The sequence below is a fragment of the Cololabis saira genome, chromosome 10, assembly GCF_033807715.1.
Source record: "Cololabis saira isolate AMF1-May2022 chromosome 10, fColSai1.1, whole genome shotgun sequence".
Classification (NCBI taxonomy): Eukaryota; Metazoa; Chordata; class Actinopteri; order Beloniformes; family Belonidae; genus Cololabis; species Cololabis saira.
In genome coordinates, this window is record NC_084596.1 from 10,090,410 (window position 1) to 10,111,152 (window position 20,743).

The following is a 20,743-nucleotide window of genomic DNA, read 5'->3' on the forward strand; positions in this document are numbered from 1 at the left end:
CACTGTTTAGACTTTAGAGAACCACGAAAACATGTGAAGTTCCCCAACAAACCCAGTTCAGGGCCCAGTGGAACACTAACTCCTGTGGTCCTGGTTAAAGTAGAGCAGATATCCTGCCAAAAAGGCCTCACTTTGGTACAATGCGGAAAGGAACCAACTTCAGTGTCACATCTGAATAGGGGTGGGTATTGGGAAGGACCTCACGATACAATACACATCACGATACCTGAGTCACGATACGATACGATATTGCGATATCCAAATTTTGCGATATATTGCGATATTGCGATATATAAAGTTTGCTGAAAACTGTGAAAAGCTTTATGGATCTTAAAATCCGAGTTGCACGTTCATCAGATTATAGTGACAATTCATGGGACAAACTGAGTCAAAACAATGTTTTATTATAACTATACAAGCTAAAGTTACAACATATTTGTATATGTTTTTCATATTATTTACATAATATGAAATTAACCTTAAATTTAGTATGAGGTTGCTTTAATTATGTGGCAAATGATAATAAACACAAGCAAGATGGGTACTAAAACCAAGGACAGGCACAGTGATCAGTCAGTATAGATATAAATCCATAAATAAATAAACCTCTGTCCATTATTTTTCCTTTTTTAGAGACAGGCAATTGTGTTATATAAAAAATAAATTATAAAATGAAATAAAACGTGAAATAAAACCTGAGCTCAGTGCAGGGCCCTCCCGGGGTTGGTAGAGAGTGGCAATGCCCAGGACTGTCACTTAGGTAGGAGCACTGGGGGATATAATGGGAAAAAAATCGGGGATAAAAAATATTAAAAAAAAAAAAAAAGAAAATCGATATTCAAATTTTGAAAATCGATATTGAATGAGCTGGAAAAGTATCGCGATATATTGCCATATCGATATTTTTGCCCACCCCTACATCTGAAGCACATCTCTGACAGGTCAGATTTGAATGAGTGTAATTTTTCTGGGGTAAGGTATAATAGATGTACTGTAGAATATTATAGTTAATCAGTCTATACCGGGCATTGATAGTTTCTTAACTACTTTTATATAACCGTTCGGGCGTATATGTTTACATCACATGTTTTCTGTATCATTTCATTTCTTAACGGGGCCCAAAGCAACAAGAAAAAATCATGGAAAGCAGGTTCTAGTAGGGTGTTTCCCATCTCTGGTGATTATTTGCTTTCAGCTAAGAACGCTGGAGCTCCCAGAGCGGCGGACGAGCTTCTCAGGGGTTGTTCTTCCATCTACGTACCATGAACTTACTGTATTGATTCCCTGCAGGAGACGCAGCGTGTTACCTGCTGCACGATGTGAAGCTTTCAGACACAGTGAGAACAGCAGCTTTCAATTGTTCCCATATTTCTGATCCAAGCAGCTGAGAAACTACAGGGAGGTTCGGTGAATAATTAACGTTGACAGATGAGCGCTATGAACTAAAACAAGAGCTGGCAGCGTGCAGGGCTTTCCCTGGTTGTAGGACTGGATAAGGTACATTATACACCTGTACTTTACTGTATACACCTGTACTTTACCATATACACCTGTACTTTATCATATACACCCATACTTTACCATATACACCTGTACTTTACTGTATACACTCAACGGTAATTTGCATAAATGAAGACATCTGTAGTTCTAATCCCACGGACAGCAGGTTGGTTGTGATATAAGAGACGTGTGCCGGTGCAGAGCCGTAATGACTCACCAGATCACCCTGCGTGAATTTAAGTAAACACCATATTTTCATTCTGTCTAAGCCTCAAGATGTTTTCATGCATTTCATGAATCTTTGCATCTTAAAATAGATGAGTGTTGCGTTCGCACGGCGTTCCGTGTCAATAGTATTCACAATCGCCCCTCGAGCATCCGTCCATCTCCTCCCACTCACCCAGCACCGGGTTTTAGACCACAATTTATTTATATATATATATATATATATATATATATATATATATATATATATATATATATATATATATATATATATATATATATATAATATAATTTATTTATTTTTATTTTATTTATTTATTCAAACAGGTTAACACAAAAACAAAAAATAATCAGAATACATAAAATGTATATACCAACAAAAAAAAACATAAGCAAAACAAAGCAAATTAAAGAGACAAATCTATATGTAGATAAACATTTCCTGTTTGAAAGGGTCTAATGTTCTGTTTTTACAATTTCTTCATTTCACAGAACTCCAAAAGAAAAGCATAAAAGAGAAAGAAAAGGTGGTTCAGCTGAGCAAGGCACTTTGGTCATTAACTGTCAGTTCATGTGTCCATTTCCATTTTGTATCCATTAAGAGTATTGATTTGAAAGATTTGTTTAAACTTACTTGGTGATTTGCATGATTTCATTTAATCTTTGCAGTTGTTCCACAGATTAACTCCCATCACTGAGACACAATGGGTTTTGATGTTTGTTCGTACAAGCTTTTTTTTGAAATTACACATTCCCCTGAGATTTTATTTTATTTGAAACAACCTCTGGATGTTTTGTGGCAACTGATGCTGATTTGCTTTGTGCATGATTTGTATAGTTTTGAAGTCGACCAGATGCTTAAATTTGAGTGTTCTCAGTTTGATGAAGAGTGGGTTTGTTGATTCTCTAAAGGCTGCTTTATTTACAATTCTTATTGCTCTTTTTTGAAAGAGTGTTCCCCCACACTTCCACACAGTAGCTCATATATGGGAGTATGAAGGAGCAGTACAAGGTGTATAGTGATGATTGATTAAGAAGGTGTTTGACTTTGTGTAATATTGCAATTGATTTGGACGTTTTAGCTTTAATGTACATGTGGCTTCCAGGATAGTTTGTTGTCTATTATGACTCCAAGACATTTTATTTAATTCACTCTCTCTATTTCTATGTCATTTATCCTAAGTTTCTTTTGTGAGTTTATCGATCGTTTTCCAAATATTATGAACTTGGTTTTATTAAGGTTTAATGTGAGTTTATTTGAATCAAACCAACTCTTCGCTCTTTTTAAGAGTTGGTTTGAGTCAAATAAACTCATAACCACTTTAGCATCCGGACTCTACCCTGGTTAAACTTGGGTTAAACAGGTGAGATTTGGAGCATAGACAGACAGTTGAAAGTAAAGTTTGACATGAAATTCAACTCAATAAACTGTCTGAATGGGAATACTGTGATGTTTGATTTTGCATCTCTGCTTAAAGGTATAGTCAGTAATGTTGGAGAGCTAGCAAGATTTGAAAGTGGCACCTCCTCTAAGCCCCGCCCCCTCCTCCCCCTCCCGTCAGCGCTCCCTCCAAACCCACGCCGCCACAAACTTTGGGGAACGCGCATTTGCAGGAGTCGAGTTTTCCAGGACATTTTGGACAGCACATTTTCAACAAAACTACCCCATGTCTCATTCACCTGTAAGCGAGGCCGGTTTTAGGGGGGGGCAGGGGTGGGCTGTGCCAACCAAACAAAGTTATGGGGATCCTTTATTTTTTTATAATTTTATTTTTTTATAAATATAAAAAAATATCACAGAATATCTGTACCGTTTCTGATTGGGTGGGCACTGCGCATCATTTTTTAGACACAACAATGAACGCATACCGCAAAAGTTGTCTCGGCGGAAGGACCCGACGTCCCAACAAAATGAGAAACAGAGAAGTTCAGAACAGCAGACAGAGCACACACTGAAGGCTGATTTATGGTTCCGCGTTACACCAACGCAGAATGGTGCGCGTCACCGCATACCCTACAGCGTAGCAGTGGCAACAGAGCCTGCACGGCACCGCAGCGCACCGCCACCCGCACCGGCGCTCTCTGGGATGGAGACGCCTCCATCCCCACGGACCCCCATACTGGGGATGTGGTATTTTATATTTTTGGCTGCGTTTTCTCGTTTTCTGCGCCATTCTTCAGCAAACGTGACTCGAGTGTGTGAAGTTTTCCGGCAAGATTTTCGACGTGACGATCCTCTGGTCCTCTGACCAATCCGTGCCACTCTGTGCACAAAAAACAGATCAGAGTTTTTACAGGATTAAAGCTGTCAGAGAGGTCGGATTTTTTTCTTTCCTTTTTCTGAACACATTATTCACTGGCTACTCTCAGGATGGAAGGACCATTTCACCCAGTATAACAATAAATGTTTTTGAATATGATTACAGACTATACCTTTAATATGTAAACTGGTGTGAAGAGAATCCAGAAAGGTTGTGTTTTTCCTCAGATTAAGGCCTTTCTGCTGCGTCTCTGTGTGTTTCAGATAGCCGCCCAGGCCGTCCTGTTCATGTGCATCAACACTGCTGGGATATTCATCAGCTACCTGTCGGACCGCGCCCAGCGGCAGGCCTTCCTGGAGACGCGGCGCTGCATCGAAGCTCGACTGCGGCTGGAGACGGAGAACCAGAGACAGGTGAGTCACACACCTGCTGTGCATTTTTACTGCTGCATCAATCGTTTTATATTTTCATGTTTTTACACGTCCAAACGTGAGAAATACCTGAGAAAATCCAAAAGAAATTTAGTTTCAAGAAGGGTTTCTGCAGTGGGATGGATATTTAGCTCTTTAGTCATGGTAGCACAAATCTGCCCAACCATTCGGGTTTAAGCTCAGTTATCATCCGTTTAAAACCATTTTTGTCTCATTTACTTTAAGTTTTTACCCATGAAGGCAAGGCAAGTTTATTTGTATAGGACAATTCAACACAAGGTAATTCATATACATCAACATTAAAAGCAGCAAGACACAATTAAAGTTGTTAAAGTAAGGTCAGTAGAGTACAGCAGGTACATCTCATTCTTACAATGGCAAGAATTACGTTTCTATACGGTCAAAACGTACAAAGACCGGTATAATACAGTATTACAAAAGTAATCTGGAACAATTCGTACAGTGGTACAGGTTTCATGGTTTAATTAATTAAACCATGAAACCTCCAAGATGTTTGTAATTCCTTTGAAACGACAGGGAAACATATGTTTTCTGTTGTCCTACAGGTTTTCTAATGTCCTAAATGGTTTTGAAGTCCTGCTTTGAAGGTGCAAGATTAATGTTGAAGTACAATTTCCAGAAAAAAGTTGAAATGTCGAGAAAAAAGTCGAAATTACGAGATTAATGTTGAAATACAATTTTGAGAAAAAAGTCGAAATGTTGAGAAAAAAGTCAAAATTTTGGTGAATAAAGTTGAAATGTTGGGAAAAAGGGCAAAATTTCGATTTTATTCTTGAAGTTGTATTTCAACATTTATCTCAACATTTGGACTTTTATCTCAAAATTCATTTTCAACATTAATCTCGACATTTGACTTTTTTTTCTCAAAAGTAAACACTTCTCAAAATACTCAAGACAAAACCTTCAGCTTCCTGACGGCGCGATAAGATTCATTTTAATGGATGTAAAGACTCTGGTTTGGTTGTGGACCGGTCCGTTTGATCTGAGCTTTAACCCTTTTGTTGACCTTTTATTCTTTAAACTACTCGGTTCGCTTGACGGAGCCGACAGGACGCCCTCCCCAGCCCTTTTCTGGCTCACTCCCGGCTTCAGAGACCACTTGAACCGTTGGCTGGATTTTAGCGTGCAGCCCCTGGATTTGTTCAGCTGCAGCTCCGCTGCTGAGAGGCTGTTTGCCCGTCGCTCCCGTTCACCCACCGCCGGTCTGTTGACTTGTTTAAGTGTGTTTGATCAGAGACAGGTGGAGGAGTCGCTGCTGTTCATCCCATAATGTCTCCAGCGAATCACTCGTGACCCACAGAGTGGAGGATTCACATGACTATTTGTTGAAAATCTGAATCAGGTTGAAAGTCTAAAGAATCTGTAATTGAGTAGGAAGTGAAGGTAGTGAAGGTGACATCACAGTCCTGAACTGTTGTGTTTGTCTGGCTTTTCTATTTTTATGGATGGATGGATGGATGGATGGATGGATGGAATGATGGATGGACTCATGGATGGATGGATGGATGGATGGATGGATGGATGATGGATGGTTGGATGATGGATGGTTGGATGATGGATGGATGGATGGATGGATGGATGGATGATGGATGGTTGGATAATGGATGGTTGGATGATGGATGGTTGGATGATGGATGGTTGGATGATGGATGGATGGATGGATGAATGGATGGATGATGGATGGTTGGATAATGGATGGTTGGATGATGGATGGTTGGATGATGGATGGATGATGGATGGATGGATGGATGCATGGATGGATGATGGATGGATGGATGATGGATGGATGGATGGTTGGATGGTTGGATGATGGATGGATGGATGATGGATGGATGGATGGATGGTTGGATGATGGATGGATGCATGGATGGATGGTTGGATGATGGATGGATGGATGGATGGATGGATGGTTGGATGATGGATGGATGCATGGATGGATGGATGGATGGATGGATGGATGGATGAATAAATGGATGGATGGATGGATGTATAGATGGATGGATGGATGATGGATGGATGGATGGATGGATGGATGGATGGATGGATGGATGTATAGATGGATGGATGGATGATGGATGGATGGATGGATGATGGATGATGGATGATGAATGAATGGATGAATGAATGGATGGATGGATGATGGATGGATGATGGATGATGAATGAATGGATGAATGAATGGATGGATGGATAGATGAATGGATGATGGATGGATGGATGGATAGATGAATGGATGATGGATAGATGAATGGATGATGGATGGATGGATGGATGGATGGATGGATGGATGGATGGATGGATGGATGGATGGATGGATGACAGAGGCCCCCAGTTTATTTCAGAACTTTGGTCGTCGTTGGCAGAAGCTTTGGGAGTGCAGGTACACCGTACTACTGCATACCACCCACAAGCTAATGGCCTTTGTGAACGTTTTCACAGGTCCCTCAAAGCAGCACTGCGTGCTGCGCTCTCTGATGGTAACTGGGTGGACCGCTTATCGTGGGTCATGCTCGGTTTGCGCACGGCCCCAAAGGAAGATTTAAATGCGTCGCCCGCAGAGCTCGTGTTCGGTCAGCCGCTTCGTATGTCAGGAGAATCTTTGCCTGAAAGTTCGGCTCCGCACACTCACCCAGCAAGCCGTTCCTTCGCATCAAATAGTTTTTTGACCCCGGGGCCCATTCACAACTGTTTTCCGCGAACATTCATCCTATCGGAGCTCAAGTCGGCTCGGTTTGTCTTCGTGCGGCATGATGCTCATCGTTCTCCTCTACAGCCTCCATACGATGGTCCCTTTAGAGTCCTCGAGAGGGGACCTAGGTGGCCGCAAAGTGCACATTGCACTTGTTGAAAAATATTATCAAAACCAGTTCAGAAGTCCGCTGTGGTGTAGTGAGTTTTATTCAGTAAGCCGGCGGTGAGCAGACCTACACAGCGCATGTCTGGGTTGGTGTGCTGACCAAGAATGGTTGAAATCATGACTCTTTATACATTAGGTTCAAAGCACAAAAGGCAAGAATCAACATGCCAAAGGTGAAAGACAGTTAAGCAATAAAAGGGTATTTACAGTCAGATGTGATCTGTGGCCAAATGAGTTGGTATTAACATATCAGTCAGTCAGGAACTTCATCATATGGCATTCCCGTGGTTCAAGTCTTTGTTGAAGCTAGTTCCAAGGTGTCGCCCCTGCAGGGGGTAGGAAACTGGAGTTTCACGTCAGCCACGGTGTCACAATGCCTCATCACACTAGATAGGCTGAAACCCGCACACACAGTAGCGGATGAAGCTGTGGTCCCGGCCCAGGTCCCCCGTCGTGGACGCCCTCCTCTGAGACCTTCTGCCGTTGCTTCAAAGGATGAACTTTCTAGTTTACCACCTAAGACTGTTGTTTTTTCCCCTCAGCGTCCTGCTCACACTGATGCTCCTGTTGTGGTACAGGAAGGACGGCGCAGCCGTTATGGTCGGCTGATTAAGCCACCAGTGAGGGACTGAAAGGCCCTTCCAGGACAACCTCCTGGGTGTTCTGGGGGGGCTGTGTGGCGGACACAATAACGGACCTCGCACCCATCAGAACTGTTGGGAAGGGGGCGTGGTCACGGGGCATTTTATGGTTGCTTAGCAACGCGTGTTCTGTGTCAGTTGTTAGCTGTTAGTTTCTGTTGTCAGTTGAGATTCCGTCGTGTGGAATAAAGTCCTGTTTACCAACCTCTGGAGTCGAGCTTCATCCTGCCACAATATATAAATATATATATATATATATATATATATATATATATATATATATATATATATATATATATATATATATATATATACAGTATATATACACACGTTGATCTAGATGAACCTCTGGTGCAGTGTCATGCATCTAACGAGGCATTTATTAACCCGATTCACTGAAAGTTCAGTTCACAATCTCCAGCTGGCCGTGATCTGATGGTCAAGACACGTTGGGTCATGTGATGCAGAGCTGCATCGGCCTGTGAATCGTTGGTGTTTACAGGAACAGCCATCGTCTTCCAACCTGTTCCTCGGAGATCACGGGGACATCACAGTGTATCCTTGACTTTCATTCTTCTAAATCTATTGTTTTGGTCACCTGCCACTAAACTCCTCGAGTTTCCTTCTTCTAAAGTCCTTCTGTTATAACATCGGCCTACATCCTCCTCCTCCTGCTGGCTCCTTCTGTCATGACATTAACGTTAGATGAATCTATTTGTGTTTTCACCCCCGATCTAACTGCGCCGTGAAGGCAGTGATGCCACAAACGGAGCTCTGGGTGTTCTGAGTGTGATCATTAGACGGATCAAGGACTCGGGTGTAAACAGCCAGCGCTTGAGTGACAGCTGACTCTACCCGTCACCTCCATCACCAAACGCTGTGGCGTCGGCATCGCTCCACTGAAACGTTTGTCTATCTGGACGTTTTGGACTGGTGTTGGACTGGTTTTGGACTGGGGTTGGACTGGGGTTGTTGGATTGGTTTTGGACTGGTTTTGGACTGGTGTTGGACTGGTTTTGGACTGGTGTTGGACTGGTGTTGGACTGGTGTTGGACTGGTGTTGGAATGGTTTTGGACTGGTTTTGGACTGGTGTTGGACTGGTGTTGGACTGGTGTTGGAATGGTTTTGGACTGGTTTTGGACTGGTGTTGAACTGGTTTTGGACTGGTGTTGGACTGGTTATGGACTGGGGTTGGACTGGTGTTGGACTGGTGTTGGACTGGTTTTGGACTGGTGATGGACTGGTGTTGAACTGGTGTTGGACTGGTGTTGGACTGGTTTTGGACTGGTGATGGACTGGTGTTGAACTGGTGTTGGACTGGTGTTGGACTGGTTTTGGACTGGTGATGGACTGGTGTTGAACTGGTGTTGGACTGGTGTTGGACTGGTTTTGGACTGGTTTTGGACTGGTTTTGGACTGGGGTTGGACTGGGGTTGTTGGATTGGTTTTGGACTGGATTTGGACTGGTGTTGGATCCATTTTGGACTGGTTTTGGACTGGTGTTGGACTGGTTTTGGACTGGTTTTGGACTGGGGTTGGACTGGGGTTGTTGGATTGGTTTTGGACTGGATTTGGACTGGTATTGGACTGGTTTTGGACTGGTGTTGGACTGGTATTGGACTGGTTTTGGACTGGTGTTGGACTGGTGTTGGACTGGGGTTGTTGGATTGGTTTTGGACTGGATTTGGACTGGTGTTGGATCCATTTTGGACTGGTTTTGGACTGGTGTTGGACTGGTTTTGGACTGGTTTTGGACTGGTTTTGGACTGGGGTTGGACTGGGGTTGTTGGATTGGTTTTGGACTGGATTTGGACTGGTGTTGGATCCATTTTGGACTGGTTTTGGACTGGTGTTGGACTGGTTTTGGACTGGTTTTGGACTGGGGTTGGACTGGGGTTGTTGGATTGGTTTTGGACTGGATTTGGACTGGTATTGGACTGGTTTTGGACTGGTGTTGGACTGGTATTGGACTGGTTTTGGACTGGTGTTGGACTGGTGTTGGCGCTGGTTTTGGACTGGTTTTGGACTGGTTTTGGACTGGTGATGGACTGGTGTTGGACTGGTATTGGACTGGTTTTGGACTGGTGATGGACTGGTGTTGGACTGGTTTTGGACTAGTGTTGGCGCTGGTGTTGGACTGGTGTTGGTGCGGGTGTTGGTGCGGGTGTTGGACTGGTGTCGGACTGGAAATGGTGGTGCCGGGTCCAGCAAGGGAAGCAGCCCAATGTCCTGCTGGTCCAGCACCAACGTGCAGCAGCATAAACTCAGAAAGTCAGAAAATCTAAATAGTCACAGCTAGAAGGTCCTGGGTTCGATTCCCGCCGGGGACGCTGTGGGCGCTGAAGTGCGTGTTAGTTCCCCCATGACTTCAGTGCCCACACCCTGGGTGGGGTTGGTGAAAGGATCTTTCTGTGTGGAGTTTGCATGTTCTCCCCGTGTTCCCCTGGGTAGCTAATGTGAGCTACCCTCACAAAAACATGCACACAGCCCTGGGCTACACATGCCCCCTCTGGCCAACCGGGGCGCCAGATGGGGTGGGGAGGATCCGGCCGGAATAACGTGATCCTTCCACGCGCTACGTCCGGCCAGAGAATCCTCATCCTGTCTGGTGAAAAGAAGCGGTCCATCTCTCCTCAAGATAAGAAGGAGACCTGAGCTCAGTGTAGGGCCCTCCCTGGGTTGGCAGAGGAGAGCAATGCCCAGGACTGTCTAGGTATGAGCACTGGGTGATGAAATGGGTAAAAAATCAGGGATAAAAAAAATATAAAAAAAAAAAAAAAAGAAAATCTAAATAGTTCTGGCTGCAACTGAAGCGTGAACTCTTCCTGGCATATGACAAGCTTCATTTAGTGATAACAACTGCTATTGGGAATAAAACCCAGTAAACTTATAGAAAGTCATAGTTTCTGTGACTCTGACCTGTTTTGATACTTTAGGACTAGGCCTGTGTTGAAAAAAAGCGATTTTCTGATTCTAAATCGATTCTTATATTAATTCCTAAAAATCGATTCATATGTCTAAAGATCGATTTTTTTTCATCATAACATTACAACTTTTGGTATTTTTTTAGTTTATGCCCAAAAAAGGAATGTTTTGTTGGACTCGATGTTTTTGCCTTTAAATATTTTTAAAGGTATGAAAACATTAAAGTTTTCAGTTATAACGATGTTTCTGTTTCAGTTCTATCAGCATTCTGGGAGCTGATTGGTCCTTACAGCATCATTAGCTGACAATACTTGCTGTTGAATTTCAATATAATACTAGTAGTAATATGTTGCATAACTACAGTCATATAATTCATGCAACAGCTCAAAAAACAGTTTTAATAAGAATAACCCAAATCAGTATCGGAATCGAATCAAATCTTAATAATCGATTCTGAATCTTAAGAATTGGAATCAAATCGATTCTTGACATTTGAATGGATCCCCAGCCCTGTCAGGAAGTTGATTTGCCTCCTGGTTCCCAGTCTTCCCTCCACCGCTTTCATGGGCATGAATCAATTAGGCGGTGGAGCAGATGGGCTCACATGGGACTCTGCGGCACTTTGATGTCGAGGAGTTCATGTTTAATTCAGCGACTCCAAGGTGCCCGGGCCCCACGGGGGCAAACCCATCCCGGATCATTAACCCACCGCCGCCATGCTGGAGAGCTGGCGTGGGGTCCTGGTCTTCACACAGCGGGTTTATTTTTGTCCTCTTTCTAAAGGACATTGCTGCAGAAGTCTTGTAGGGCTAATCAGTACTCTCACATTGTGTAAAAAGAGTTTTCAGCTGAATTAGTTTGTTTTGTTTTGTTTGTTTGCACTCGTAAAAAGGAACATCACACAGAGGAAAAAAGTTTTAGAAAAGAAGTGCAGGAGAGGTCATAAAAACCCAAAGGGCTTATAAGCGACTCCGCCCTCCTAAAAACAAGAAAAAATAAAAAATAATAATTCACAAAACCATATAAGCATATGATACATAGGCCTATACAGTATAACTGATAACTCAGAGTTATACAATAATTCAGAATACAATTAAATAGCTTAATATTTGAACAATGGTGAATGAGAAACACAGATATTAAAAATCTATAAACTTTTTTTCAGCTTTCCTTTGAATGCAGATAATGTTGAGCATGTTTCACTTAGATGTTTTAAACTGTTCCACAGCACAACACCTTGATACATAAATGAAAATGTATCAACTGCGGTTCTACAGAAGGGGATATGTGTCAGGGTTTAACATTTCCCGCAGTTTGTGTTTTCAGTTCTGCTCCTCCTGTGTCCCATCTGCCCTGATTGTTCCCACCTGTGTCCCGTTATCCCCTGGGTATATGGGGTCTTGTCTTTCCCTGCTCCATGTCGCTCCGTACTGTTTCCTGCCTCCATGTGTCCTGTGAGGTTTTTGGTTTTTGGTTTTTGCGTTCTTGTTTTTGTTTTTGTTAATCCTGCTCTGCAGCATTTTTGGTTCTTGTTTTCGGTAAATAAATCCTGTTTTTTTCACAACTCCTGCCTCCTGCTCTCCTGTGTTTGGGTCCTCAACAAACACCAACCGTGACAATATGCAAATCATTCCTTCTTCTTGTGGAGTATGAATGATAAGAATTAAACTCAAAATAATTATGAAAATGTCTGGGAAAAGTTAACGGAGAGCATATAACTTTATACATTAGGATTCCTGTTTGATACTTATTCACATCGTAGATTGTTAGTATTTGTAATTTAAAAAAAAGAGGTGTTGATGGTGTTAAACGTGGAGAGTTAGTAACAATTCTTACAAAAGATTTTTGGAGTCGTAAAAAACTCAGACTTCCAAAGACATGGATACTTTATTAAAGAGCATATTGCAGGTTGGAGACCCCTGTGAATCAATGTTTAGGAAAATAATGTAGGAACTGAATTTTCATTGAAAATTGAAATTGAAATACGCATAAATATATACTACAGTGACCTCCGGAGTTGTTTTTGTGAGAGTATTTTACTTCCGCATCTGAAAAAGCTGAACCGGAAGTGACGTGTCGGGAGGGAGTGCGGTGAATTTCAACAATAGGAAAAATAATGGATCTTAATGTTAGTTGTGACACTGAAGAGGTTGTGAATGTGTATTCACACCAATATGACGGGCCACAGCCTTATAATTACGAACCCGTTAGGCCCCCCACTTTCTTTTGATTGACAGCTGAAACTCGCTTTTTAAAAGGCTGATTTATGGGTCCGCGTTACACCAACACAGACCCTACGGCGTAGGTTACGCGGCGACGCACAGAACGCTGCGTGCGCCGCGTACCCTACACCGTAGGCTACGCCGTCGATTTTACGCGGAACCATAAATCAGCCTTTATTCACCGCAGCACCCGTGCTCCTGAAAGAAACTCCGAAAATAACTCCTAAAAGATGGGTGATTACTTGTAATCTGTCTACGTTTGTACTCTCTAAACAGAAAACAGGCTTATTATTATCTTCTCTTTTTTCTGATTAAATGCATCCGAAATAGCCGGGGATTTTTTCAACCGAATATTTCCCCCCCTTCGTTTATAAAATAATTTGTATCCACATTACATCGTTGTTAAAAAAAAAACCTTCCACACATAACCGAAGATCTGCGTTTTCGACCACATTCATAAGCATTCCAAACCTGTAGATCATCTGTTCTTCTAGCCTTCGGGCCGCCTCTGCGGCGCAACTTCCCCGGGAGCGGCGTCTCCTTCTCGGGTAACGAGCTCGAGTCCCCCCGTGTCCCGCCAAGGAGCTGCCGCGTTAAATCGACGCAGCCCTATGCCGTAGGGTACGCGTCGCCGCGTACCCTACGGCGTAGGCTCTGTGTCGGTGTAACGCAGTAAACGGTGGTCAAGAGCAGAGACCATTTATTTAATAAATAGTTTGGAGAACAGATGGTGGATCATCAGAATCAGAGCAGATTTGTTGTTGTTTTGGAGCATAATGTGACGTTCGAAAATGCAAAACTCGGTTGTCTCTGTCTACACCAGGTCTACACGCATCTACATAAACGTTTTTTAAAAAAGTTTTTAAAAAAATCTTCACTTTGCCTGGAGTTTTTTTAAACATTGGTTTATTTGTGTTTTCATGTGGATGACAGGTCCAAACATAGGAAAATATCTTGGGTTTAGCAGATACCCGGCTACGTGTGTACGGGGTCTGCACAGTCAGATGGGGCAGCTGTGGAGACGTCTCACTGCTGCTGCGTCATATGACGCGGTGTTCGAAAAAAAAAAGCGTTTGTAGGAGCTTTGCTAAAATCAGCCACTTTTTCCTCTGAATACGTGCCCTTATGTCTTGTAAAACATTAAATCCTACATTAACTTCTCACATAGTCATTTTCACATAAGGTCAGGTATAATTTTTGAAAAAACCCTAACCTGCAATATGCTCTTTAAGTCTAAGACTTCTGATAATTCTCCCTAAGAGTTGAGACGATGGGGGTTTGGGGTACCGGTCTGTTTGGAGCTTCTCCGATTATCCGAGGTGCTAAAACAGGAAGAGGATGGCAGAGTTACAGAAACAATAACATACTTTCTGGTTCCTTCTATCTGCCCCCTGGAAGGGGGCGGCTGCTTGGCGAGAGAGAGACGCTGAGGGATGCTGCATCGCTCCCACTCCAAATCTGTTTCCCGCTTCTGCCAAGTGACGCTGCGTCAGCAGCAGGAAAAGAGATATAAAATTAAATAAGAATGGGAAAACAAAAGCCAGAGCCGTTGTCTCTGCGAGCCCCGGGGCTGCGAGAAATCCTGCTCAGCCGGCAGAAAAAAGTAATTTGCTTTGTACAAGCTTCATTTCTTCTGTGCTGTCATGTTTCATACTTTCCTCCTTCAGCCAGAGGACGAGCCACGGTAGCGGCTGTTGCTGGTCGTTTGTACAAAAGAGCATAAAAGTTATCTGAATGCTTTTATATCATTCTCGTCAGTTGTGTGAAATAAGACCTGGAAACAGACATTGTGGCAGAGAATTGTCAAATTGGTTTAATTCACTGTACGAATTGTTACAGATTACTTTTATAATACTGTTTTTGACCCGGTCTTTGTACGTTTTGACCGTATAGAAACTGAATTCTTGCCATTTTAAGAATGTGCTTTTTATTATTTTACCTCTTTTCTTATAATTTTATTTCATTTTTTTTGTTATTTACCGCTTAATTGTGTCTTGCTGCTTTTAAAGTTGATGTAAAGCACTTTGAATTACCTTGTGTTGAATTGTGCTACACAGATAAACTTGCCTTGCCTATATGAAACGTAAGCCAGGACTCCTAAACTCGGATGTAGGTTGGAGAAATGAGAACAGCGCCTGCCAAGGTGGAGGATGCGCTTCAATCGGCTTTCTGACTTTTTATGTTTTAATTCTAATGACTCAACATCACATACCGACCAACAAACTTCTGAAAGTCCTGCTCTCTTTTTCTGTTTCTTTGTCTTTTATTTTACTTTTAAAAAGTGGAGTAACTTGCAAATGAGATAAAAATTATTTTAACATTTGTTGCAGTCTCCAAACAAGTGCTTCAATCTGCAGTTTATGTTAGAAACACTTTTTGCAGAGCAATTTTATTCACAAAGTTTCTACAAAAACGATAAAAATATTGATTCAGCAATGCATCGTGATTATATTCCCTGCAATTCAATATCGGTTTCAGCATCTTCATCTTCTGAATGGATCCGACCCCCTGGCCAGTGGGGGGCGCTGTAGGCAACACTCTTGTGTGATTCGTGCTGCACGGACGGGCTGCATAACAATACGTTTAAAGGGGCAGCGTTAATCCAGCGCCTTTAAACTTAAAAGCAGATGTGTGGCTTCATTTCATATTCCTGTGTAAACCTGGAACACAGGAAAGCGACAAAAGTAATGTGGTTGTAACTTTGCCAGGCGGTTCTGACTGACTGTATCAACACGACAAACCTGCGCAAACAGCTGAGCCGACACCGTGCAGACGTTCTGCAGCAAGCCATCGCTAAATCCACAGATTCAAAATATCTGGTACTCTGGTGTGTTTTTATTTGATTTCAATCAAATTGAATCGAATCAAATCATGACCTAACAAATTGAAATCGAATCGAATTGTGAGATTTCTTCACAATACCCAGCCCTAGTTTCCCCCAGCAGAACCGGGCTGGTTCTGTGGCTCTCTAGCGTTTTCTTGAACTTATCGTGGCTGAGACGAGTCTCCGTCGTGGGTCGGGTATGTGGCCGTGGCTCCGAGGAAATGCTCTTATTCCTTTTCTGTAGAATTCTTCTTTTGTTTTATTGGTGCTTGGCAAGCAGCAAAAGGTGCTGCATTACTGCCACCAAGTGGTGGGGCATGGTAGTTCAGTGGTTCAGTGGATCCTGCGGGGATTTTTGAGGATTAATTTTTTGCGTTTTAATTCTTCGGTTAAATTTTTGAATTTTTTTTTCAGTTTAATTTTTTGCGGTTGGATTTTTCATGCTTTAATTTTTTGCTGTTTAATTTTAGCGGTTGAATTATTTGCGGTTTCATTCTTTGAGGTTGAATTTTTTGGGGTTGAATTGTTTGGAGTTTCATTTTTTGCAGTTAAATTCTTTTGAGGTTGAATTTTTTTAGGTTGAATTATTTGTGGCGGAATATTTTAACATTGAATTATTTGCGGTTTAACTTTTTTGAGGTTTAATTTTTACGGTTGAATTATTTGCCGTTCAATTTTTTGCCGTTTAATTTTTTGCCGTTTAATTTTTTGCCGTTTAATTCTTTTGAGGTTTCACTTTTTGTGGTTTAATTATTTGTGGCGGAATATTTTAACCTTGAATTATTTGCGGTTTAACTTTTTGCATTTGAATTTTTTGCAGTTGAATATTTTAACGTCCAAAAACATTCAGATACATAATTTAAATGCATAATTAGTGCTAAAAATTCAATCACTTTGTTCTCCAGACCCCTGCAAAGGGAAACCAACCTGCTGCAATCAGTTTCAAAGTATCTACAGAAACAATCACTTAGGGTGTAGAAATCCCCCCAACGTGCACCAACAAGAGCCAGACCTGATTGTCTTTTCTTGTCTTCGCAGGAGAGGCTGGTGTTGTCAGTGCTGCCACGTTTTGTAGTTTTGGAAATGATCAACGACATGACAAATGTAGAGGACGAACACCTCCAGCACCAGTTCCACCGGATCTACATCCACCGCTACGAGAATGTCAGGTGAGGACGCGTTATATTTTATCACTCGCACTAGTCGAGCTCTGAAGTACGGAAGAGTATTAGGGCCATGCAGGAGAAAAAATATTTGAGAGGGCAAAAAAAAATTTTATTATGCACAATTTCGAGAAAAAAGTCGAAATGTCGAGATTAATGTTGAAGTACAAGAATAAAGTCAAAATTTTGCCTTTCTTCTCAACATTTCAACTTTTTTCTCGAAATTATATTTCAACATTAATCTCGACATTTCGACTTTTTTCTCGACATCTCAACTTTTTTCTCGAAATTGTACTTCAACATTATTCTCGACATTTCAACTTTTTTCTCCTCAACATTTCGACTTTTTTCTTGAAATTGTGCTTCAACATTAATCTCGACATTTCGACTTTTTTCTCGAAATTATATTTCAACATTAATCTCAACATTTCGACTTTTTTCTCATCATTTCGATCTTTTCTCGACATTTCGACTTTTTTCTCAACATTTCGAGTGCACAATAAAAAAAATGTTCCCCTCTCAAATATTTTTTCTCCTGCATGGCCCTAATACTCTTCTGTACTGAAGACACAAGAGCTCTTCTTCCATCTTTTTATTTTGCTTTCAATCTTCATCTTCTTCATCAACTTTGTTGACAGACACTTCTGAAGAAATAAAAACAAAAAAAACAGGGGAGATACCAGGTGATTTAAATTCTCTTGGATTCAGTTCTGTACGGAAGCGTATTGCATTCACTTGAAAAAAAAATCTGCTCTGTTTTTCTGAATTAACGAGATAAAATTTGGATTAAAAAAAAATCTGCTTTTTTTTCCTGAATTAACGAGTTAATTATCTCAGAATTCCGAGAAAAGTTTTAATGAAAAAAAAATAAATCTGCTCTGTTTACAACCTGCGAGAAGCTCTCACAACCACAAAGTCATGAGGTGCCTACGCAAAGTCGACAAACTAATAACAATACCATCTATATAACATAAAGACAAGAGTATCTCCCAATGTTTCAAACCAAAAGCAAAATAAAACTGGATTAAACTGGACAGGCGGGACATGTTTGCTTCCATGACATCGAGTTCTCAAGGGAATGACAGCTTCTTGCATGTTGTGAGGTATCTGGTTAATTCAGAACAGAGCAGAATAATTTTTTTCATTAAAACTTTTCTCAGAATTCTGAGATATTTATCTAGTTAATTCAGAAAAAACAGAGCAGATTTTTTTTTCTCAAGTGAATGCTATATGCTTCCGTAGTTCTGCCTCTGATAACGTCTTTCAGTTTCTTCCTGCAGCTACTTCTGCTTCAGTTTACATATAAAATAACCTTTTTTTACGCAGATGACACTCGACTCTACCCATTAGAGATGAATCCCACAGACTCTGTAGGCTTTCTGGCATTTCCTGAAATTCAGTGCTGATAAGTCTGAGCTCATGCTTTCTGATGATGATTCTTTCAGGCTTTTTGGCTTTAAACTTGGTCGTTTATCAGATAAAAATATCCAGGCCGCAGGAATCTTGGAGTTTAAGTTCAGTCATCCTCAAGTCATGTTGTTGAGCCTTGTTTGTTCCAACTCACCAATAATGTATTTAAGATTTGCCTCGGTTTCCTGTCATTCCTCCTCATTTGTCAACGTCCTGCTGTAGCGTGTTCGTGTGTTTAACACTTCTATCAGAGTTAAAAACGTGTTTTAAGCTGCAACAGGAACCTCTGTGTAAAAACCTAAATGTTAAACATTTGAACGTCATCATGAGTAACTTTATTTAACGACTAACCTGGATGTGAAAGTGACATTTCCATATTTTATTCAGCATTCTTTTCGCAGATGTCAAAGGCTTCACAAACCTGTCCACGACGCTGTCGGCGCAGGAGCTGGTGCGGATGCTGAACGAGCTGTTCGCTCGCTTCGACCGCCTCGCACACGTAAGTGAGCGTTTTTCTGTACGTCAACCATCTGTACAGTCGGACTTAAAACTTAAAAAGGAGCAGAGATCTTTAAAAAAAAGACAAAATTCAGGATGAAATGAATGGAACGTTGTGTTTCTGTAAAAGGCATCAGTTTATGGAACAATCTGGATACAGAAGCCAAAGAATGCAAATCAAACATTGCATTTAAAAGAATAATAAAAGCCAGTTTGATGACGAAATATTATGATAATTGTTAAGTTAGGTGGGTTTTCTTTTTTTTTCTCTCTCTTTTTAGCACTAGTCATATTTTTTTTTCTTTGAATCAAAAAATAATACGACTATCTGTGTTTGACGACAGTGATTTTGTGTTATTTTATAACTTTGTTGTAGTTTTTTTTTTTTTTTTTTTTAATTACGTTTATTGGAAAGTTTTTTTTTTAAATTGCGTAATTTGTTTTTTTTTATTATTATTTATAGAAAAAAGGGACAGATAAAATAAGCTTAGTCTTCTTTCTGTTCCCTTTCATTCAAGGAAAGAGATTTGCTGTAATTACAGGACTGTCTCAGAAAATTAGAATATTGTCATAAAGTTCTTTATTTTCTGTAATGCAATTAAAAAAACAAAAATGCCATACATTCTGGATTCATTACAAATCAACTGAAATATTGCAAGCCTTTTATTATTTTAATATTTCTGATTATGGCTTACAGTTTAAGATTAAGATTCCCAGAATATTCACATTTTTTGAGATAGGATATTTGAGTTTTCTTAAGCTGTAAACCATGATCAGCAATATTAAAATAATAAAAGGCTTGCAATATTTCAGTTGATTTGTAATGAATCCAGAATGTATGACATTTTTGTTTTTGTAATTGCATTACAGAAAATCACAATATTCAAATTTTCTGAGACAGTCCTGTATATTGAACTGTTTTGTTTTTCTGTTAATGAATGAAATAAAGAAATAAAGGATAAGGAAAGGAAAGGAAGTCGGGGAACTTTCCTGCTGTCAGGATAAACAATCGAGTGCTGATTGATGCGTTCCAGCCCAGTATTTCTCTTTCTGCCACCGTGAGCTTAAACAGTCTTGTAGAAGTGATTGGTTGATCAAGTGCCTGTGATTGGCAGCACCTGGCTGATACCCGTCGCCTCGATTGCTGTTAGAATCACACCGGGTTCCTGGTCGTCGATCAAGCCCCATTTACAGCCAGCAACTCCATCTTTTTTTAGTCACACATCAAAGGAGATTTAAACCCAGACTTGAAAACCACAGCCGAGCTACAGATGCTTCCACGAGCACTGAGATGAACCATCAGACGGGTCTAAGGCCCCGTTTACACGTAGCGAAAACGGTGGCGTTTTCATGCGTTTTGGCCGTTCGTTTACACGAAAACGAAGCTCAAAGTCTCCAAAAACCATCATTTCTGAAAACTCCGGCCAAAGTGGAGATTTGCAAAAACTCCGCCTTCACGTTTGCTTGTAAACGGAGGGAAACGGACATTTAGGCTTCAAAACGTCACATTATGTGACAGGAACGTCACCACACTGCAAAAACTCAAAATCTTAACAAGAATATTAGTCTTATTTCTAGTTAAAATGTTTCATTTTTAGTCGAAAAAAAATCTCATTACACTTAAAACAAAACTCATGACTGGAAAAAAGTGAAAATTTACTTGAAACAGGTGAAAATTGTCAAATAACAAGTTATTTATCTGGTGATGACTCTTGTTTTAAGTGTAATGAGATTTTTTGATTAAAAATGAGACATTTTAACTAGA

General features: G+C 40.9%; 1 protein-coding gene across 2 annotated transcripts in view; it reads left to right on the forward strand.

Annotated features, from left to right (window-relative positions):
* adcy8 (adenylate cyclase 8 (brain)) overlaps positions 1-20,743 on the forward strand; it is a 190,600-nt gene that overhangs the window by 72,653 nt on the left and 97,204 nt on the right. For both annotated transcript variants that reach the window (XM_061731666.1, XM_061731667.1), the window contains exons 2-4: positions 4,250-4,399; positions 16,946-17,076; positions 18,868-18,979. In XM_061731666.1, coding sequence (XP_061587650.1) covers positions 4,250-4,399; positions 16,946-17,076; positions 18,868-18,979 — 393 coding nt within the window. The remainder of the gene's footprint in view (positions 1-4,249; positions 4,400-16,945; positions 17,077-18,867; positions 18,980-20,743) is intronic.